General features: G+C 33.2%; 1 protein-coding gene across 1 annotated transcript in view; it reads right to left on the bottom strand.

Annotated features, from left to right (window-relative positions):
- Positions 1 to 5,221: 5,221 nt before the first annotated feature.
- Positions 5,222 to 25,566, bottom strand: part of LOC114128129 (homeotic protein Sex combs reduced) — a 30,079-nt gene continuing 9,734 nt past the window's right edge. The window contains exon 2 of the mRNA XM_027992566.2: positions 5,222 to 6,575. Coding sequence (XP_027848367.2) covers positions 6,280 to 6,575 — 296 coding nt within the window. The 3' untranslated portion in view covers positions 5,222 to 6,279. The remainder of the gene's footprint in view (positions 6,576 to 25,566) is intronic.

Here is a 25,566-nt window from a genome sequence, read left to right as displayed (position 1 = left end):
ATTTTTATATCGATCAGCTAATACACATTTTTGGTATGAGATGAAAATATATAATTTATTCAATTTTTAAAGCAGTTAAAAGACATTTTGTCATTTCACAAATATAATTTTGCATATAATTGTTATCGGTAAGCTTGGATGAGATTATATTATTATCTATTTATTATTTGCGAATAAGAATCGTGTGCTACAGTTGTGTATACGCAAAATACACTATATAAAAACCGATATCCCTCGTTGGTGGGATTTTTTTTGATTTGGGCCCCCTTTCCCCGCTCAACGGGAATTTTTGCGGCCTCCTTCCCTCGCCAGCACCGAAGTTTTCCAATTAAAAGCCATTACTGTAGCGAAAAGTTAAAAGGCGCGAGCGCCTGTTTTTCAATCAGCCGAACAACTCGGCAAAAACCGATATGCTCTGCTATGCCACAGCGCATTCACGCACACAAATAATAACCGACTGCCGAGTATGGAACGGCGAGGTAAGTGGGGTAGTACAGGACGTCACCACTGCCGTCTCATCCATCCCTTACACCCTTTCACGTAGGGTATAAAAATAAGAGTAAAAAAAAAAAGAAAAAATACGAACCATAGTGTGTAACGAAAGGATCTCAATATCCACTCTCTCTAAAAAGTGGGTTTCTTATTGAAATCAAACAGTCGATTGATAACGGCGCGGCGGTGGAGCTCGCATGATTAATGGTCGTTCCGCGGCGGTGATGGCGGCGAGCTCGCCCGCCGAAAGTCTCTGGTGATGCAAAAAAAAAAAGGAAACACGAAAATAGGTTTTTCCTGATTCGAATAAAAACGCAAATGTCAGAATGACTTAAGCCATTGCCTGCGCCGCCGACAGTTTTAAATGCAAAAGCGATTACTGTGAATGAAATAGAATAATTATATTAAATGTTATGCTACATGCTATAGGGTAAATCACACCAGACTTTCGCCCAATTTTTATATGATGATGATGGTGACTCGTACGTATAATTCGATATTATAGTATTTTAGTTATTTAATAATAATTATTATTATAAAATACAAAATTAAAGAAATATTATTATTGTATACATTTTTGATTTTGCAATCGAATCCACCAAAGTCCGAAATACTTACAAAACTATATATAAGTAGTATACTATATGTAGTATGCGCCCTCGTCATGCCACTGCAGCAACAGTACGAAGGGGTGTCGAAGTCGTATACCGACGTAATTTAAAGTTGTCAGTTACTGTTTCTCCCTCTGAAATCGTCGTTGTAGATAGTTAATTTTTGGACGGTCGGGGAAATGTTGACAAACGACAATTAATAACACTGCTTCAGTTTATGCACCGAAAAATTGGAAAATAGTTCTCGCGACTTCCGTTCACTTGAGTTAAAGAAATAAAACAATTTAAGTGCTAAGATCCATTTGTCATAAATACTTATATAGTTCGATGGTTTCTTTTTACATCATAACGACGAGTTAATCGCATTATATTTACGGTGATATAGAACAAAATATTCAAGTGCCTAGCACAACATACATTTTATATCATTAAATATGCGAACGAATAAATTTATTGCTGAAATCTAAACACGTTAATCGAACATCAACAATTCTTATTATTATGTACATTCCACAGATTACTTGGTCTTAGGTTTATTTTGCACGTTTCGATCAATGTCTTAGTGGAAAACGGATATTGCACGTCTTATGCAAAAAATCGCTGGTGTAACGGCACATATCATAACATAATCTATAATATATACTTACGTCAATATAACGTCTGCTGTTGCAGGTGTGTGTCTGCACTCTGCAGGCTATACGCATTTTATAATACATATTATTCTACGTCTACCTATACAGCGTAGGTCTTTGGAAACTCGTAAACCGAGAAAACGTTACGCAATAATATGTGTACGTTTTTTCTTACCTTTTTTTTTTTTTTTGAATAGGCTCACGTTTATTTTTAGTCTCGTCTTGAAATTTGAATAATATGTGGCCGTGAACACAGGTCGCCGCCGCATTTAAATGAATAATTTACAGTGGCTATCGGATTATTCCGAAATAGAAAAATTGCACCATAATACATTCGGTAGACGGAACAAGGTTTGGATTATGCGTATCGCAAGCTATTTATTATATAGGTACCTATATTGTATGTATAATGTTAGTGTGCTGTCCGAGTGGTACACACCTGAATGTGAGCCGCTCCGTGTCTGTACCGTGCATTATCACATAGTGTATTATTATATTAAAAACCTAACCTAAGTTTCATATGTGGATTTATATAATACGCTCACATTTTACATATGTATGTTTTAGAAAGAAATTATATTATACTATTATAGCATTCCCGGAGAGACGACTTATATATATAGACCCTCTATATAGCTCAGTCTTACAAAATAAAAAAAAAATGCAGGTCAAGATCGAGACGGATCTCGATGATTGCTATAAGTTAATAACGTATACAGCTAATGATCTTCACAACTTTTATTAAAAAAAAATGAAAATGCTGACAAATTGAAAAAAATAGCAGTTTAAAATTGCAAATTAGTACTATACCTATATAGAACACTATATTATATTATTTCTTATCGTTCAATGCTAAATATAAACTGCCTTAGAGATATCATGCACTTTTGATTTTTTTATTATACCTATTATGAACGAAAATGTATACACTAAAACACGACAAAGTTTTTATCCCTGACAGTGCCTCAGACAATATATGATATTATATACCTATTCGCTATATGTTAAGCTTATATATTTTCGACCGTATATTACGTATATTACGTGAAAACGTATTTATGTACCTATAATACACATAATATACCTACAGATGTCGTACTAATCACCATCACAATAAGTATATGGTAATATGATCAATATACGTATAACTATGCGTATACATATGAATAATAACAATCTGTTGTTTTTGTTAATTATTATAATATCTGTCTATATAAGCTATATTGCTTTTGTTTTTAATTGAATCGTTTCAGCAATAATATGCTTTTCGACGTGTGCATGCAGAGCAGATTAACTCACGAATTGCTACATAAGCAACTCGTTCGCAAGTCACAAGTACCTATGATCGTGTATTGAATGTTTATTTGAGAGTGTGACCGAGTAAATGAGTTTAATGACTATTACTGTAACCAGTAAAAAAAAAAAGTTATTGCTAATGCGTGCGGTGTAGTCAACTTAACGTACACGCGAGTGACGAAGGGAATAACGGCGTTGTCGTTGTGCCCTACAAAAGGTATTGTAAAACGTTAAACCTCCTCTCCCCTACAGTTTTAGTACACAATATAATACCGATATAATGTATAACTAGGTACTTAATAATACCATGTGGAATTGACGAAACGCTGTTCATTCGTTGCAGGACTGCGCCCCACAAAAAAAAAGTCAATTACTGATAATAGTCGTCATTATTAATGGAAACAGTGCTGCAAAAGCAGTTAACATATTAAAATACAAATTGAGGGATCAAGGGAAAAATAACACGCAAACTATGTTTATTTCATTATTTTTTTTTATTTTTTATTTATTTATTTTTTATCATTATCATCGTTTGGATTCTTACAGAGAATTTTCAAAACACACCGTAACATCTTTTAACATATTATTATCTATTTACAATGGGAAAAAAAAAATAAAACAGGCATATAATTTTTTGTATAGTATATAATATATATTATATTAATATTATAATATTAAATAAAGTAATTAAAAAAAGAAAATCCTGGTTTCATTTTCACGGTATAATATTACAAATATTATTACTCGTTTGCAAAACTGTGAAAACATTTGTATATACTCATATTATAATAAACCTTGTAGATAAACTATATGCGTTTATAATTAATGTATATTATGTACAAATTATTATCATCGAAACATTTTTTTTTGTTTTGATTATAATAATTTATTCATGCTCTCGATCGATACTCTAATGATGCGAGACAAAAAAATATATCATGAGTGACAGCAACATGACAAGACTAATAATTATAAATTAATATATTAATATTTTTTTTACTATACAGTATACACTATGATAGAATCGTCTTTCTACGTCTAGTTTACAATTTTTTAATTTTTTTACAACAAAAATCAAACAATAAATATTGCACTTTTATAAATAAGATAGTTTGAATTTGAAACACTGAATTTGACCATCGACATAGACAAAAAAAATAATAATAATAAAATCGGGGAGCTGGTCATGACTTAAAAAAAAAAATAGGAGAATAAAATAATTAAAGAAAGAACAATAAAATAAGAAAACAAATTATAAAAAAACAATTAGGTATTTTAATGTTTAAATATTTTGTTCTTAAAAACTAAAACATAATAATGATAATAATAATAATATAATAATAATAATAATAATAATAAAATAAAGAAAAATCACAGACTCTGGGTTAACACATGTACAGAAAATAGTTACAGCGTAATTTATAATATATTTTATACCTTTTTATATTATTTAAGTATATATGTATATAGAATATTTACATTTTGTTGTTTCATTTATAATATCATGAATAATTTACGATAAAACCGTATAATAAAAATACTATTAAATGAATATAAACACGAGTACGTGTGCGACGACGTTTAAATATAATAATATAATATGATATATTATTATAACGATTTTAAAATTACATTGTAAATTTTTTCTTAATTTTGTGAAAACCGGTTTGAGTGTAATAGTAAAACATTGCATATAAATAAGTTATAATATCATAGTACTGCCGATGAGTTCGTTTTCGCTAAAACTCAGCCTAAAAGCATGTAATATTTAATACGAGCGTATTATATCCCCTACACTTCCCGGCTCCCGATCCTAGTCGTGGTTGACGGTCAAACATAAATTTGTGATAACGGCAAATCATACAGGTGTGAAAGACGCGCGATCGATTACTATATAGAGATCGATCGTTACGATCGGTACCTGTGCCTTTGTACTTATTACTCGTGTAGTACATATAAAATCGATGTAGGCAGGTACAATGTATGGATTCTACAAGAATATAGTAAGAATTAAGTACCACCGACAGATTTCGACTAAGTCGGTTACGCGGCTAATACTTATCGTATAAAAAAATATTACAGTCATAGATATTTGTACGCGTCTCAGTAAACGATACGTACTAAAAACATATCCACGTCGATCCGAAGCGCCTCCTATTTTATCGATTGTTATCATCATCTTATCTCCTCTTTTGTACCGTCCATTCGCAGTACGATGTATAAAAAAATTAATTTGAGCAAACGCTATCCTTGCTTTCGCCACGGGCACGCGAACCGCGATTGTTTTCTATCATTTATTCCGCGTACTCTTCTCGTTTATGTTTTTTTTTTTGGTTTCGACGTTTTAGTGTACTCGCTCAAATTTTTAAATTCACACCGTCCGGAAACAGCAGCAATAGATAATAGGGGTTTTTGAATTACTTATTATATTTGTACGAAAAGTCGAAAAGTACAATTGCGCAGGAGGATTTTACGATTGCTCATATAAAATCGGTCTTAGACATGTCTTTTATGGATGCAACGGCCGGCGTAATCGCTACGTGGTATAATCACAATAATGCGCTTATATTATTATAACATGACAATAAATTATTGTTGTACTCGGCGGGGTCAACTATATATAAATATATATTATAATAAAACATGAAATCGAAACGAAAGGTATCGAAAGAAATGGTTTTTTTTGTTTTGTTTTGTTTTTTTTTTTTTTTTTTTTTTTTTTTTTTATTATTACGACGTGCGTTCATCGTATTATTATATTATTTTTTAAAAAACACATATTTTACACAATTACACGATACAACACATTATTTTATGATGTCCAAGCGATAAAATTATAAATACAAGTCGCAATAATAAATGAATATCATATATAATATATTATTATAGTATTTACCTATGAAATACAAACACAAATAATTATATATATTTTATAGAATATATAATCGATATCGTACACTTTATACACACATATTATATTACACAATATATCGTTACAATATGACGACCGACCGATGTGCGCAGTCGCGAATTTCGCGCACACCCGTCGACGCGTGTAACGTCCGCGACGCGTTTTCGCCGCGTCTCGTGAATTTTATTTTATTTTTTTTTTATGTATTATTAATTTAACGGTTGTCTTACCTATCGCGCGTTTGCCGTTCGGCGACGCCACTGCCGCCGTCGGTGTGCTCGACCGACGACGGCCCGGACGACGCCTAAACGGAACCGTTAAATTAATAATACGAATCTCAGGTGGTGAGGTGCGTGAACGGGTACGGGGTGCCGTAGGGCTGGGCGGCCATGTGATAGTGGTACGGCACCATGTTCATGCTGGCCATCTTGTGCTCTTTTTTCCACTTCATCCGCCTGTTCTGGAACCATATCTTTATCTGCCGCTCGGTCAGGCACAGGGCGTGCGCGATCTCGATCCTCCGCCGCCTGGTCAGGTACCGGTTGAAGTGGAACTCCTTCTCCAGCTCCAGCGTCTGGTAACGGGTGTACGACGTGCGCTGCCGTTTCGTCTCGCCGTTGGCGTTCACCGTACCTGCAAGCATCGATCGCAATCAGAACAAGCACTTGGAATAAAAATTATATACCTAATATTACGTGCGACGACGACGATACTTTTATAATATTACCGAGTGAGCTATGTGTACAAAACGTTTTGGTAATTGCAGTATAGACCGTGTCTAGCAAAGGTATATTACAGGGGACTTGACGCGATATCGATAATAATAAGTACATTTTTAAGATAAACTCGTCCCTGTGTACGTAGAGGTAAATAAAAATATAATAAAAATTTTCAGGAATCGACTCGGTAATAGTATGCAACGAATAAAACGAGATGGAAGGGTAGTTTTTGTTTTGTACTAATAACCTAACCCAGGGTTGTTAAATATTAATTTAAAATCGAGAATAAACAATAGTAGGTAATTTTCAGAACACGAGTTAAAATATATTATATTCAATGTCATACATATATTTTTAATTCAATTTTATCATAGATTCCACGCTTTTCAAGTTTGTCTTATCTGTATTAGATAATTGTATATATATATATATATTATATATAGAGGTGTTTTTTAAAGGTTATCTTTATAATACTACATAATATCTTTGGATTTGAATAATGGTGTTCACATGACGTTGTGATGCAATTGAAATCCAACAGAAGTTAAGTAGAGTAGCAAAAACTAAAAGGACGATTATGCAGCCTCCGGGTTTTTGAGTTGAGAATATCTAATGTTATATACATTGAAGTATCGCGTATAGACAATGTATTATATGTATGGACATATTTTGATATATATCAGTATGTAAATTGCAAGGTTCGTTGTTTTACAATTAGTTATGTACATAGTATAATATGATAAGTATTTAATATGTATATTGTATACCTATAGGCTGTATAATACCAGTGTGTTAAAGTGAGACGTTTAAAGTACAACACAGAAGTCTCGTTAATGTATATAAAATGTATAATAATAAGTGTATCGATGTGTACTCATATGCTATGCATAAACGGACACACACACACACACAAATACATTGAGCGAACAAACAATACGACTTAATTGACTGTTCGTCAGTACTGCTCGAAACAGAGCTATTACGTATCGTAATATACACACATGTATACAATATATAAAACGCATAAAAGAATCGCTGAAAAGCGCGCAACATACAGTGCAGTTATAAATCTCTCATATAATTAGACAACTTGTTAAACGGTCTAACGAGCATTTTTTCAACACGTCTTGTGACAACGTAGTTATAATATGTGTATAGATAGCTAATGTGTATTATTATTAACGTTATAACTTATAATACGTCAGAGGTGCAAGCCTTAATTGTTCCAAAGAGCGCATGAGCGCCACGAAGTCTGTTGACGTCTTTATTATAATTTACCTACTCGTAATAATATTTCCTATAGTCTATCATAGCCCACAGGTACAAAAAAAAACGATTTGAATAGAAGTGGAAAACCCGATGGTCGAAACGATAGTTATACGATGGAACAAAAACACCGGATATCCGTTTCGTCACAGACTCCTGTTGTAGGTATATAATAGTGTGTACCGATATATGTATAAATTTAAATCTGTTAATATCACTATATGTGTCTACCATCCGATATACTGTCGTGCGCGTCACACTCGAAAAACGTTTAATCCCTCATATACAGCCGTCTAGACCTCGTACCGTTGTAACTGGAATTAGCGATCGTTCTCGAATGGGGAGCGGGGAGGGGTTGCTTTCGAGTAGACATTCCGAGACAAATTTCGTGTACTTACACGACACGGGCATGTCTTTTTTTGTTTTCCGCGCGTGTATTCTACTAGTCGGTGTTGACGTGCATATGACACGCGCATTCAGAGGTTGCCAAAAATATAGTCAAAGACGTGATAACATCGGTAAATCATATCTCGCAAATCCTGTTTTCCGCCTCCCACTGACTCGCATACGATTATTATGGTATTATATGTTAATAATAGGTCGGGTACGAGTAAAGCCGTTATGCTGGTCAAAGTCTCCCTTATATACTATTTTAAAGGTTCGTTCTCAGTGATATAACAGTTAATTTACAAAAATGTGTAATACTTAATTGTGTACAGTCTCTAAATATTATGTTTATAGCTTATAAATTGACGAGTGTCTTAATGCATATTTATATGATTTATATAATATGTGTATTGTGAATTTGTCCATATTAATTCATGTCTACCCCACCATTTTAATAATGTTCTGTACAATATTAGATCATCGTCTAAGCGGCTGAACTAGGAGTCAGCCGACGGTCGATTTGGGCACCAATTATTCCAGTGGTTGAGGTTCTTGTTTATATTTTTCACGCGTCGCGTCGACGGGATTCGGTTGTCACTGCGGCAGACGACGCGTCTAAAACGGTGACAGATCCGACTGCGGTACGAGACATGGCGGTAATGACGACGTCGTCGTCATCGCCGCCGTCGAGTGGGCGCGTATAGTAATTATTATTATTATACTATTTTTTTTTTAAATTGTTAAATATATATATAGGTATTTTTTAGTTCGGGAAAATGTCAAACTGCCGACGAATTTTTGCCCCGCGAACAGACATTTCGACGACTAGCAGTGACGATAATAATAATCAGACAAATTAACCGTTGACGTGAATAGTCGTGTCCGTGTTTTATTTTAAACTTTTCATACCCCATAATATTATATTCATGAATGTAAGTTTCCATCTGTTGTAGAGATAATAACGGATCTTTAATTTTTTTAAATCAGTTTATGCTTTATAGACCCCACGGCCATGTTGTCATATTACATTATATCATAATATACGAGTATAATATCATCATCGCTTTTTTTCCAATCAGATTATTACAATATGATTACGATATTATAATAATTATAGCATAATAATACGCCTTAATATCATATACCTATTAAGACATTATCTACCATCTATCTCAACATTTTTAACGAAATAAATACAAATTCGATTTTTTTCTACACGAGTAACGATTTAAATTTAAAACATCTCGTTTTTAAAGGTACATAACTTTTGGTATGAAACTGTATTCGGTAGGTAAAACTAGTATAAATGTATAACTGTATTTTTACAGGTCTATAAACTAGACGTGGTATTTTTCGGTTATCGTTTTACTAAGTGCATTTTTTTTAAATTGATTCCGTGGTAATTAATACGTTGACATAGAATCATAGGGGACCTAGATCCCCCTGTCGATCACTAGTCGTAAATATTATCAAGTAAGTGCATAATGTGATAATTAGAAAAATGTTCTGTAATAATGAGTTTTATTTTAACAAACATTCGTTTATTATTACAACATATTATAGTTCGTTTAAAATATTACGTTACACTAAAATATTAGTATTAGATTAATTTTTGCATGTTTGATTTTTTTCTTCCTATAGAAGTATATAGCCTATACTATATTATCGTCTATAACGACGTGCTGACAAAATTTCACTTACGATCGTTTTACAGCTGCAGTCACTCAAGGAGATTTATTTTGATAATGTTTGCCAATTTATTTTCAAGTATAAATAAACAATTTACAATTTAAACAATTATACGCTTATATATATTAATAGGTATTACATATATGTATATATTTATTATTTTTACTGTCTTATTTATTGTAAATATATATTTTTAATAATGCATTTTCAAGTTGTATAGCTCAAAAAAAAAAAAAATAACAACTCTTATTTAAACGGTGACGTGAAGAAATCTATATAACACATAACAGTTAATAGTTTGCGCTATGGCCGTCGTCTGCAAATTACATTCGAATAGACTTAAAATGTTGATTATTTTATTTAAAATATCAAGAGGTTAATTTGAAATTTTAAAAGGTCGTTTTTTACAAATGCATACTGTTCAAGTATTTTAATAAGACCAATTTTAGCAAACGCTTGTTTGTATAATTTAAATCAGCTATATAATTCTTTGAAAATAAAAAATGATTAATTTAAAGATCATTACTCATTAGTAAACACTTCAGTCAAGATAAATACTTTATTCATTATTTAGACTATTCAGTTCTCTATATAGTATCATCACTGTTGTACGGTGAAACAAATTTAAAATATTGGTTTGAACGAAGTAATGATTAGGTGTAACAAAAAATGATGTGTACATTTATTGTGACTTCGAGAATGATCGTTTATAATATTTGATGATAAACATAATTTTATGGTTATCTATATCTAATTGGAGTATTTTTTCTAGGCCATCAAAGTATATACCTTCAATAGCTTCAAAAATATAATTTCATACATATTACATCATTTACAATCACGTGGGTGCTATTAACTTTGTATTTTATTTATTACATAACGTTAAAACGTTAATTGGCACATTTAAAACAAATTCAACACAATATTATAATATTATTATCACTGGTATACTAATACTAAAACCAATAATACAATGAATATTCGAGTATTTCTTTATAGACGTATTGATGAATTAAACACAAAAATTAACACGTAATAGAATTGGTCGCTTTGGATAGGTATTGATGTGATTGCGGGAGGCTGCCGAGAGAGGAGAATATGTATGGGGACAAACTTCGGCCATTTTCCATCACTCAAGCAGTCATAAAATACACGAGGTATATACCATAATCGTATTGCATTGTATTTTGTATAGAGAAGGATCCCATCGAATGACTTGACGTTTTCGACGATGACCGTGCGACTTTGATCGCGACCAACCGTTTCGCCGCCGCCATTACCGACGCCGGCCAACTGTATTCAACGAGTTACCATCGTATATATAAGCAAGACCTACCCTTGTATTGTGACTCCTCAGTACGTAGATAATAATAAATTTGTTTCGTCGGCGTTCGTGGACGGCCGGACAACGAGTAATTCGTAATAATATGTCAAATATATTATAGCAGGTACTATAGTGTGAACACAATTTGTGTTATATTGGCGTATGTGCATGATGTAAGCGGAAATGGAAAACCACGACCTGCGAGTAACCCCGGTTGCCGTCGTGGTTACACCAGTGTAGGCTTTCGGACGTGGAGCGGTATGTTGGGAGGGGGGGATGAGTTGGAAAAAAAGAAACGTTCGAGAATAACGCGTCGGCAACGGTGCAATAATGTTGTATATCTATATGCTCTGCAACAGTGTATATACGCGAGGTAAGTGAAAACGATTTGAGTGACGGGCCGACCCGCGAGCGTATATAAACCTGAGTGCGCGGCGTACATACATACTCGTTGAAAAGAGAGTCCCGGACAGTTATAAATGGCCAGACGGCGGTGTTACGCGCGCTCACCCCTTCGTCGTTCCTCCCCGTCAAAAAAAAACAGACGAAATAACCTCCGAGCGCGAGTTGGCGGGTTTCAAAATTGTGTTTATTGAAACCGAGTATATACGCGTATATTACATGCGTGTGCGCGACAACGGTCCGCGCGTATGCGTGCGAGCGAGAGCAAATAATAATAGTAATAATACGTAAAAAACCTATACGCAATATATATATATATATTATTATTATTATTCGTACGTCATAAGACGAGCGAGAACGAATGCAGGTGTGGGTGGGAATGTAACGATACCGTATGATATCGCGGTGGGTAATCGTTACAGCGGCGGAGGATTTTTGAAACAAATTGAATCGGATGGTAAGTCGGAATTTTTTCTTTATAATAACATTTCGCCCATAGGTATACCTTTATAGCTACTACATATAATATTATGACGTGCAGTCTAGATCCGTGGAGCTCGGCAGCGGCGTAATTGAATGCGACGCTGCTGGTGCACTGCGCGGACGCGGTCCGAGAAACCGTGGTACAAATCGTTCGCGTAATGTTATGCCGCGGTTAGGGTGGTAGGGTGGGCCGTCACGTCTCAAACGGCAAATTATATCGCGGTTATGACATATTATATACGGGAAAGACGCGCCACCACCACGACCGGTCAGAGAGACGTCGCAAGTATATATATATATTATACCCATCGGATAGGTGATGGAAAGGGGTGTATTGTAAGGGTGTGTTTTTATAATAGTTCCGGATCGCTCACGCTTGAGAGTGTGTATGTGCGCGCAGCGGTTCACCCTGTCCCGAAAAGCAGAAAGCGTATAGGTATATAAAACTAATTGCGCGGGATGGAGGGCCATATATATATATATATGTATTTTAGTAACCTATATAACTACGCGTAAGTTTTCGTCCAAGACATTCGAACGTGAATCGTGATAGTTTTTACTGAAGTATATATAAGTATAAACAGATGTGCATAGGTATGTGATCACATAATATAATACGAATATTATAAGTTATTATCGTTTTTATGTTATATAGCTCATTTAAATAATAGTCACGAGACTCGTTCACGTGTATAATATTAATATATACTTAAATATGTACCTGTGTATTTATGAAAAAAAAACTGGTCGTTAAAAATAACGTGATAATACACTATGTACGCAAAATCGTATGTGCATATACTAAGCGCTAGATTAAAAATGGTTAAAAATAAACGATTCGCCCGTACTTGCCAAGTGCTCCCACATTTATGGAAGTGACCAGGCTCGCGAGCGCATATATATAAATGAATAATAATGTAATAGTAATAATAGTAATATTATAATATACTTTAAAAAGCGCGCACCGTATCCAAACTCGATTTAAGCGCAATTTGTAAACGTTGCCAAAAATAAATAAAATTTAAAAAAATAGTTGTGTTCACTCGCATAGTTGTCTATCTCCGTAGTCTGTACTCTGTTGTAATAGTATGCACTGTACATTTATATATTATGTATGATACGATTTAATACTTGAATAAAAAAATTCATTGAAAGTCTAGTATAGAACAACTAAACAAAAATGTAAATATTTCTAATCACTCAACATTTTATAGAAATAAAAAATTAAATATTTTAAATTAAAATAAAATTAGGTACCTATGACACACAATCAAAATCCATTTTGTTACCGTTTATATAATAAATATGTGATAAATGGGTAATCAGATTACTCCTACTGCATAGGAAAATGCACTTAAAAAATTATCACAGACATAAAATACATTTCAAAAAGTACACATCATATTAAAACTATATTAGCTACTCAAAATACTCAAAATCTATACAATTTATTTAACGAAAAATATTGTCTATTAAATATAACATTATAGTGTAGTTGTAGGTACAATTGTACTAGAACATTATTACTACATCATAATTAATTGTGATTACCCTATGATTATCATTATATTTGATGTCCATTTAGCACGAGCACGTTTTGTCGATAACATAAAAAATATAATTAAAAATTGTTAGTGGTTTTTATATGCCTCCATATTTATTACACATAATTTTATGTACAAAAAAAGTGTTAGAACAAATTAAATAAACACATCAATTACTTTCGTATTGCATAATATGAATACATATAGTTCACATAATAATTATAGGTATTTAGTTTATATTAATTTTTTTTTTCTTGTTACTATGTTTCTAAACAATAAGTAATAATTGTTAGTATTTATTCATTGTTACAAATATTATTCAGTCGATAATAATATACACCATATATACATCCGGTGACTCATCGTAGATTGATAAAAAATAATTCTGGACCCCTTTTCATTAGATACGATTGTCGGTCATATAGGAATACATTGTAAGGATGTAACTGGATAACGTCGAAAGGTTATTTTAAATTAATAATTATTATAATTTACAAACAATTTAATAGATTTCTAAACTCGTATTTTCAAATATAATATTTTTAAATGTTTCATTTTTAACTACAAAAGTTAGAAATTAGAAATTCGATATCTTTCGTAACAATATTAATATTATCGAAATATTTTTAATTTGGAACTTAGAAAATAGATTATAAAACAAAATATAAAGCTAATTTCTCTCTTTTATTATAGTCTTCGCGTTATTTTTACGCTAACAAAAACGAAAACCTACCTATAAATCATACTATTTTAAGAAAATATTGTTTCAAATGGATTCTTTAAAAAATTATAAGATTAATATAGAAAATTTACTTATGTTTCTTTTTACATTATCAATTATTATGTATAAATATCATACACAACTGTTACAATGAATATTATCGTGGAAAATAATTAATTATAGTCTCTCATGTTTTAATATTTTATAATTTGTTATTTTATTATAGCTTTCAGCACTTGCACCAAAACGAAATTGCAGTTCATAATAATTATAATATTTCAAATTATGTTGTAAATATGGGTATTTATTGTTGTACCTAATTTATAATATTATTATGTACTATATTATATTGTGGTTTTACTGTTTTAAATTTTTTTCTAGTCATCATAATCATACGTGCGTCATCCATACTGTAAAATAAAACACAATATTGAGTTTAGTTCACTTAATATTTTTCCAATTAAGTTTTTATTTTAATTAATTGACTATTTATTGTGCTAAACAAAATTATATCATTATACGAATCGATCTGGTCGGTTACCTATAGTGTTATATTATGGGTTATGATTACACGCGCGATCGACGGGTCAATTAAAATATCGTTTATTTGTAAAAATCGTTTGATGTATTGATCGGTAGCTATATAATATTTACATACCACGACTATGGTAGTAGATACAATGATATAGTCAATGATTTTCTCAAATTGTTTTTTAAAAATACTTATATTAATCCTTCAGTTGTACCTACAACCATGGATATATTATAATTTATAATATTTTACTGATGGTCAAACGTTATTATAAGTGGTGGTGAGCTACGAACATACAAATAAAATAAAAATAACATGTTTTTCTTAAAACCTATTGAAAATTTATAAAAATAGACGACTAATTAAACGAGTCGACTGACTACTAAGTTCAAGTATGCTGTTCGCAAAGAAATCATACGATTCGTTCTGTTTTTACTACCCCAGTTATATAATTTCAAAGTTAATCCACACAGAGACGAGATTCGGACTTAACGATCTGCTTAATTAGAAAGTTCAATAGGGCCAGTTTTGCGTGAAATATTTATTCTTTACAATCGCAACATCACTTGCATAGCACATGATGTGCATACTTGGTTTTTTCACAAATTCTCGAGAGTCTACGTCATATATTTAGTATACCCAATAGGATGAACCACACTGGATATGATAATATGACGTGTATCAACGGGGTGCGAAGGCTCTTGGACACCGGCCAGACGGTGCATGTATAGTGTACGGATGGTGAGCGGTGGTGACGACGGCGATTAGGCCGAGTGATTTCGTCAACCCAACAATAATAATATTGTGTTTTTCATAGGCTCGGGAGGAATTCTATAGAAAAACACTAGTCTGCATCATATTCGACGCGTTTAAAAATACCATTATATATGTGTGATGGGTATACAGTGGTGACATACGACAAAACAAAAATAGGTTTTCAATGTATTTCGTCAAAAATAATTATATATATTATACAATTTATAAAATTTAAACGTAATGATAACATATATTATTATACAAATAAATAAGTTTACGAAAATCGTCGTGTAATAAGAGACTCGTGTGAGACTACGTAATATTATATTAAAAAGACACCAGAAAACGACTTCGTGAATGTTTAATTTCATAGCCCCTTTCCATAATCATAGCCATAAATCGTTTGGATGCAGCAATCAATATTATTATATAAATAATGTGACGCGATCGCTATACGATTTATCGCGTTGTGCATTATCAGTGTGTCGTCTCGTCACGTCATAAATGTTTCAATATTATTATTATATAAAACAGGGTATGCATACGTGACCAATTTACAAAATATTATGTATAATTTAATTTAACAGTATTGCAATAGTTTCGATGGCGATAACCTGCAGCTGTATCGCGGACAAGAAAGATAAGTCCAGTGACAAAAACAACGATGAAACGTGTGTCTGTGTGTATCTAATTCTAATATATAATGACTGACCAGAAAATAGGATTCCGCTTATAAGTCGTTTTGTAGCGATTACAACAGGCGTGATAAGACTTTTTAGAACGTGTACACAACATCATACACGCGTTTTTTTTTTTTGAGAGCGGTGGTATGGTGAAACTTTTCATATTCTCATCACATAGATTATTGTAGAACATAATTACTAGTGAGTCACGATAATAACAAGGAAAAAAATTGTATAACAATTAATAACATATTAATTTCAACGCATCAGTGATTACGCTCGCGAATTATTAGATGACTCGATTGCCACTCACATTGTCGCCGTGATAAACAAATTGTTATATACCAGCATCATATTATTGTTATAAAAGTATAGAAACAGTATATTCATCTCGATTCAAAGTTTCGACGCGGTGGTCAGTTAAGTTTTCACTCTGACACTGTAGAAGTACAAAATACTTAAAATACGACTAGGTCACCTTTTTTTTTTTTTTACACCGATTATAATAATTTACGGTAATACGTTTCACGGTAGTAAACTAACAAGACCGTATATAACAATATATTATAATGTATAATATCGTCAGCATTCGTCATTCTTTCACGCGCCGTTTTCCGTCGAAATAAAATTATAATTGTAAATTGTAAACTGTGAACGCGACCGGCGCACACATAGTCTCGACCGAAATCCTGCACACGGTCGCTTACAATAATAAGTCCGCGTCCGTCCGGATTATATGAATAATGTGACTGCGCAGCGCTACACGAAACCACACGCAATAAATCACCTTCAACCGACTCGGACGACTGTCCATGTACGTATACCTTCATGTACATATTACATAATATACACCGACAGTGTACCTACGACGACGGTTTAAGGATAAACGCGATATCCGATAGACGAGACAGACAGGCGGACGGTCGGACAGACGGTGGTATAAACCATAAACAGAGAGAGAGAGACGAAATAAAAACCAGAAATTATCTTCGAGTACGTCACACGCGCATTCGAATTATATTGTCGACATGTGGTACATAACGCGAGTGTGTGTACACAATATACGACTTATACCTATAAAATAAAAAACGTATATTATTACGTATAATTTTCTGCGTGTAACGTATTATTGTATTAACAACGTATTTTAGTGGAGTTGATGATCGTCACCGTATTGGTAAACACTTGTGCGACACGAACCCCACAAACGCCCGGAGAAAAGTTACCGCGCGCGGTAATTACCGCGATCGCGCCACCGGTAGTACTGGTTTGTTCCTCCGTACGCAACGCCCGTAAATCACTACGAGCGCGTCATTTCGCCTTTGGTCGTGTGCGGTAGTTCACCTCACCCTTTGGAGAGCTCAAACAAATCGCATAATATTTTATTATACATTATTATGATATTATTATGCCGACGAATTCATCGCACGCGGTCTTGTGCTTATATATAATGAAACCCATTTACTCGTGTTGTTCGGATCGCGCCGAGACTACCAGTTGCTTCTATATTATACACAATAATAATATATTATAAAAATCTACACGGCGGCGTGTGTTTTAAATCAATTTTCGACGTGCGAACGACATAAACAAACCAAAATAAAAGGTTAAACACTCTTGTTGTTTCGAGTGTACATAATATAATACGCTGTATATAATACGATCAGTATATGTGTATACGGGGGAGAAATAAAATACACATGCACGACGAGAAAAACCACCGGCGGTGGCGGCGGCCCAAAAGAAATTTATGGCGTTTAGATTGGGTGCCCGGGATTCCTCGGCTGTCACTCGCTACCCGGAGATATCTCAGTCGTTGTATGTTTATATATATTATTGCATGCGCGCGCGAGCGCCCGAAGTGTGTTTGTGCGTTATATTGTACGTTCGGTGGGGAGGGCAAAGGAAATTTACGCCGTTTTCTTACGTGTACGGCCGTGTAAACCGCCGCGGTATATGTATTTATACCTATATAATATTCGATATATATAAACAAACACACCCCCCTAGGTTGGCGCACTGAGCCCTCTTGTCCACGACCAAAGTGCGGTGCAGTGCAAAAAAAAAAAGGCGCATAATAAAGAATAAGTGCCGCTGTGGCCGGCTATCCAGCTATATCTCGACGTTCGTACACACATATATTATATATAGATAAGTACCGCAAGAGGCGCCCTCCTCCCACGGGGTGTTGCTCTCGCGCGGCTAATAGACCTCAGGACTTTTTTTTTTTTTTAGTGATAAAACATCATGGGAATTGGTTCGAGCCGTTGTTTTTTAGGGTCCCCTGCGCTTGTGTACGAGTAAATATACGAATATCTGCGCGTGTGTGTGTGTTTTTTCAGGCCAAAGGGAAACGGTTTAATTGATACACACCCGGTGATCGTAAATCAAACGTGAGATTGCGTGCGTGGTGTATTATATACGTACGTGTGTACACTGTAAGGGACAAGCAGTAGTAAGCCGCCACTGCTGCGCGCGTGGAGAATATAATACATATATACCTATATATATATTTTATAGGTATACGGGTCACAGGCGGCGGTCGGGATGTCAAACGATAAAAAACAAAACGAGACTCTGTCCGGAGAAAATTGATTTTTATTTCGCCTATTCTTTTATTATTATTTTTTTCGTATTTCGATACGGTTTTTTTTTAACTTTATATTTATACAATACCTATTCATATTGTTGTTTAATTATCCGTCTCGGCCTGTTATCTTATAAATACGTATATACTATATTATTATATAGTAAACAGATATATACATTTATGTACCTAACCTACTCGTGTACAACGGTATGCATTTGGTTCATATTGTATTTTTTCGCGAACCACCCTTAGTCCTATACAGGTTATACTTATGCATAGAAAAGCTATAATAAGTCATTCACGGGTGTATACATCGTATGCACATTTCACATACACTACTATATTTACATGCGTGTAATAGGAATATTGGCATTATGCAGAAGATTATTTATGGATGGATATTTCGAAAGAAAGTTGGCGGCAATCGTATTGTATCAATTATCATCTATACAATAATACAATACATAATATTAGTATCAGTATGATTAATAAAAGCTAATATTATGTATGTTTATATTATTATTTCGCATACATAATATAATAGCAAGTGCAATGACAATTTTCTATCGAAACCACGAGTCAGTATTTTTTATGAAAAATTAAAAAAACTATGATAATATTGTATTAAATTATAATAACGCAGCCTAAAATTGGGGAGCAAAATATTGCAAAAATCTTATTATTTTTCCATTATAATTTTATAAAATATGCACCACCTGATTAGACTTTAATCGAATAAATGTCATCGTAGCTATATACTCGTAGAATATATATACAACGCATGTACCTGTTATCATTCTACTTCTTATGTCATATGGTTTTTTGCACTAACATTTCATTCAACTGAATATAAATCACAATGTAATTAAATATACATATACATAGATGTGCATACTAACAAAATCGTGTTTGTCTAATCCTCTAGATTTTTATGGCGATCCGTCAACGTGATTAAAAGTTAATAAATAAACGAATTCATTCGCTTGAACCGAGTTTTCAACAAAATCATAATTTAAAAACAGAAAAAAAAATCAAACAACTGGTAATATAATATGCACTGTCATATGACTCGTACGACGAATTATTTATTATATGTAATAATATTATTATTATATGTTTTAGTCGTTTTAGTGATTGGCGAATAACTCGTGCGACAGACATTTTGTTCGGGTGGCGACGGTTTGCGTCGTCGATGACATTTTCTATATTATATTCGTCCGTCATCATTCAACGTTTGTCTACGTAGAGTAATATATTATATTAGTATTTATCATAATATACTGATATAGGTCTGTAGATCATATAGTTTTTTAAAAGTTATATTTCATCCTTGATTGAAGGAAACAGTATAAGTAACCTTCAAATATTTTTTAATTTTTTAACTTTTTCATCTGATAATATTTTATTATATGGCAACAGCTATTAATACAGTATGACGATTAAAAGTCTAAATTACAGATTATAAAATGATCAGTTAATTGTAATGTTGTATTTTATTAAAAAATTATTTTTAATTTAATTTTTGGGAATACTTTTACATTACATTTTATTTTTCTGATAAAATTATTAAAAAAAAAAAAAAAAATTAAAATAAAATCTTTAACTGACACTAAATTAAGAATTATAAATATTATGCCATCTCTGAACACGCTCCCTCGACGCTTAAATAATACTACCAAAGTTCGAACCTGTTTTACCGTTTTTATAACACGCGTCTTGTTGCAAAAACATGATAATCACACCATTTCCGAAGATAAGACTTGTACGGCGCAGTGCGTTATACCTACACACAGTGTAGTATTTTATATACATTTAAATAATAATATTATTATTATTATTACGTGTGTTCTCTCATATCAGTGGCTGACATACTGTTGAACGCAGGGTGTGTGCTGTGGTACACATAATAATATTATAATAGTAGCTGGTTTAATACAGAGAACATGTACGCTATATGGCCCACGCCTGCGTTCAGCACATAAATCATTCTACAAAACACACTACTAACGCTTATTTAAAAAATAAAAATCTCTGAACGGTTTTATAGTATATATAATATAATAATATATATATATAAATATTAAAACAGAAGAAAAAAAATACTTTGCCAGAACACTATGTACACACACACATACTTGCACGCGCGCTTGGGGCAAACAAAGTTTTAATTATAACTTTCTTTTGTCGCCGCCGCCAAAAAGACAAAAATCCGTTGATTTCGTCGTTTATAGTACTTTATACGACATAAATCACGCGAACCAAACGCCGAAGCGACAAGCGTACACATTATTTAATAATATGTGTGCATAATATTGTACAAGGTAACACTAGTCCCTACAATATATTATCATATTATAGTAATGATTTTATGTAGCTAAGAAATAGTAAAATTATGATCATCAACAACTATCGAGCACGCAGTTGCATATATTATACTGACATTTACCATAATAATTCAGGTTTGAAAATATTAATATTATTTCGTGTTATTATTAATTACCTATTTTTATTGATATTTTATGTGGTCTCGTCATTCTGTCGGTGAGGACCGTTGCTTCAGGTGTGTTTAGTGTTTACGCGTTCGCATTTCCGTCTGGTTTGTGTACGGCGGGCGTGACGTATGCTTTTCGTACGAAACGATTTTCATCGTAAAAATAAACTGAGCGCAGCCACAATGCGATAATTAAGCACCATTACCGTGTTTACGGGGGTTGGGGATTAATATAATCTGATCGGAACGTCCAGCGTGGTCTGATCGCAGTATATAACTGATAAGTATGTAGTTGAAAAAGTCCTTTCAAGTATTGGTACAGATAGTGCAGTAATAACACAATTGTTATAATATTATATGCGACACGTGAACAGTTTAATAAAAAGAATTAAATGTATTTGGTTTTTAAAATTATTTCATGTAGTTATGTTAATGTCGTTGAGTCCCTGTCTACCTATGAAACTGCAATGATAAAAACTAAAACACAAAAATGACCGGAAATATTATGATTTAACATAAAAGTTTAAGTATTAAACAGTACAGGTATGAAAAAATATACATTACATAGTTATTAGTTATAACTATTTATAGAGTAACTATATGATAATGTTACGCTTGCTTTAAAAACTAAAAGATATTTTTAGTCATTATAATATTATTACTGTTATTTATTTTCTTGTTTATATTATTTAACATTTATTAAAATACATTAACCATAATTCAGTTCTCAGAAACGGTTTTGACAAATTATTAATAAATGCATTATACTAAAAAAAAAATGTTTCGACCACATGCCATTAAAATGTTAAATGACCCACTCTCAGAACATACGCACATATTAACAAAATAATATGATATGCATATTGCATACGTGCTTAATGCTCTTCAGCCAAACGTCACTATAGGTACTATTTGTCATTTTAGATGAAACTCAGAAGAATTTATATCGTATTGATCTTGTCTAATAATTAATAATATGAAGTATTATAACTACCGAACAGAAATAAATGGACTCCTTGTTTTATAATTATTATACCTATAATAAGATTGTTACAGTTATTGGTATTGGCGTATATTGTTACCAGTAATACCTTTATTAAAAGTAAATCTGCAGGATTTTTGAAAGTTTTTTGAAGTATTCAATAATAATACATGGTTAATTGGTTTATATTTTTGTTAGCGTGTGACAAGTTGCAGAGTATAAGCATAAATGAATCGATGCTCATCGCTCATCGGTATAAATACAATACACGACGATAGACGTCACAGAGGCTTACAGGTTTATCGTGCGATAGTCATCATCTTATAGTAAGGCCATATGGGTGTATAATTTTTTTTTTCATTCATCATATACGCATTGGACAAAAATATTCATAATTAGAAAACAAACATAATATTATTGAGAAATATGTATACATTTACTCGTCCTAACCCGATAGTTATGGGCATATTATATAGTGCGTTAACTTTTTTTGAGTAAAATATTGGCCATCGCCCAATCGCTTCGAAACAATTACGAACCGCGACCACGGCAGATAGGTGCACAAGAAACTCGATAACTCGCGTAGGTTTTCGATTTTTGCTGTCGATTAGACCGAAATATTCGGCCGTTCGGCTACGGACACGTCGTGTTTATTATTGTTACCATTATAAATAATATCGTTTGAAACGCACACGATGACTATGATACGATATATACCGCGGTACCCGTGCGGTCAGGACATCGTCGTCGGCAGAAAAATAAAATATAATATTAACAACACTATTGCTCGTACGGCGGAAACGATATCGGCCACATTTATATAACGTAAACGCGTGTTTGTAGGTATACGATATATCTATATTTGTCGGTTGCACGTACGCTTTTAAATCATTCCGACACGAATTGAATCTGACCGCCGGCACGCCGCGGCACAACTACGACCATAATATATAATATATATTGTACACACACATATACTCGCGGTCCATAAAAAACGTCTTCATCGAAAATTTTAACACACACACACACATTAACGTTACACAAGTAGTTTATTATAATATACGTCTTAAACGCTACATATAATATGCTGTGTACGGAGTACGCGTGTGTGTGTTGTATGTTTCAATATTATCTCCATTACAGTTATTTAATTAACGCCCGACCGGGGCCGTGTGCGACGGCGGGGGCGGAGGGTCCGCCGCCGATAATTTACGACGTCCTCGGCCGGCCGACAAAATACGGTCCCCGTGCGCGCACCGTCGTCGGCCCCTTTAAAAACGCCGTCGTAGTACCATACGGATTGTCTGCTCTACACGCCGCCGATAATAGTATAATAATAATATGTATAATACAGCGATCGTGATGTTTATAGTCGTATTAGAGTATAGTAGCGCGGTAGTGGTGATAGTGGCGTACGACCTCAAAACCCAGTATTACATATTATTATATACCAGATACGATATGTGTGTGTAACATAATAATGTCGCCGATAATTGGGGTTAAAATTTTTTTTTTTCGTTTCTTAAATCTTTATTTTTATTTTTTGTCCTTTTAATTTATTGTACGACTTATTATAATGCTCGAACACACGCTGCCGTCTCTCCCCTTTTTGGCGCACTAGTCAAAAGAGAGGACGCGCGTAACACGGCACATTTAACCTGACCGATTTGACTCCCGCCGCAGTCAGTCAGTCGTCGGCGGCATACATAAAACGTCTTCTGTGTATGATTTACTATTATTTCGCTTTTTTTCTCGATCGCCAAAAACACATTATTTACGCCGCGTGTGATGTGTACCTATATATATATATATATACGCGAGCGCGACTCCCGCATATACATGCGTGTATTTTTTCCTCCCATCATTTGTGTGGACGCGGTTTTTTTTCTCGTCGGTTTTTTTCGTTAGCATAATTTACACCACGCGCGACAGACTATACGTTCTGTATAGCACGCCGCCTCTGCAGGACACCGTAGTCATGTGTGCCGGAAAACTATTTCCGAATCTTCACGGGCGTGAGATATAAGCCGCGTAGTCGCGCTTGCAGCGAAGCACCGTTAAAACGGTTTAAGTTTGTACAAAATCCTCTTGTTTACTACTATATTATGTGAGTTTTTCATGGGTCAGCATCCGTACGGTCTATATATGAGATTTAACATCAATATGATTTTTAACGCACGAAATCAGACAAAATTGACCTCTGCGACAAACTGGTGCATACTACAACTCTGCATCTACCTACCTGCAACTTGCAGTACGCGTACACTAATTTATCATAGTTTACTGTACAAAATATTTGATGGAACTACATTATGTTGTATACTACGAGTATATTATTAGAATAATATAGTAAGATCGTTATCGTTCGTAGGTATATGTTATAGTATTAAATCATTGTAATTTTATAGTAAGTATAGAACGATGTGTTATATAATTTCACACACGTTTGTTTAATTACACAGTATAATTAATATAGTGGTCGTTTTTAGATTCGTCCAATGTGTACCGTATAATGAGTAATAATAACCTATAAATTAGATCAAGTCTTACAATAATAAATTTTTGTTCTCCTGAGTCTAGGAGATACTATCGCATACTTTCGGATTTTATTGTAAATTGTGTACGATGACAAACGTTGATCGAATCGGATCAAAATCATTTTGTAACGTCGCTGAAATCAATAAATATTAAGATAATATTTAGAATAAATGGATAATATTTAATATGCTGTATTGCTGTATCTACGCTAGATTGTGCCATTTCCCATTGATTTATGATTTGTATATATCGGATAACATTTGTTTTATGTTATTAATTTGAAATTAAATGTACACAACAGTTGTATAAAAGTTCAAATATTTATTTATTTTTTAATAATACTGTGCAGCACTTAAACTACACACTAACATCGATGTATTTTATTCCATCAGTGCGTTCAAATTATTTCCTATAATATACAATTTAAATACGCAGAATAATATTATCAATTAGAATTGCATTATATAAGATTATATTATTATGTTAATCATTACAATTTAATTTAAATTTCTATGAA

Source organism: Aphis gossypii, chromosome 1 (assembly GCF_020184175.1).
Source record: "Aphis gossypii isolate Hap1 chromosome 1, ASM2018417v2, whole genome shotgun sequence".
Classification (NCBI taxonomy): domain Eukaryota; kingdom Metazoa; phylum Arthropoda; class Insecta; order Hemiptera; family Aphididae; genus Aphis; species Aphis gossypii.
This window is presented reverse-complemented; position numbering and strand designations above follow the sequence as displayed.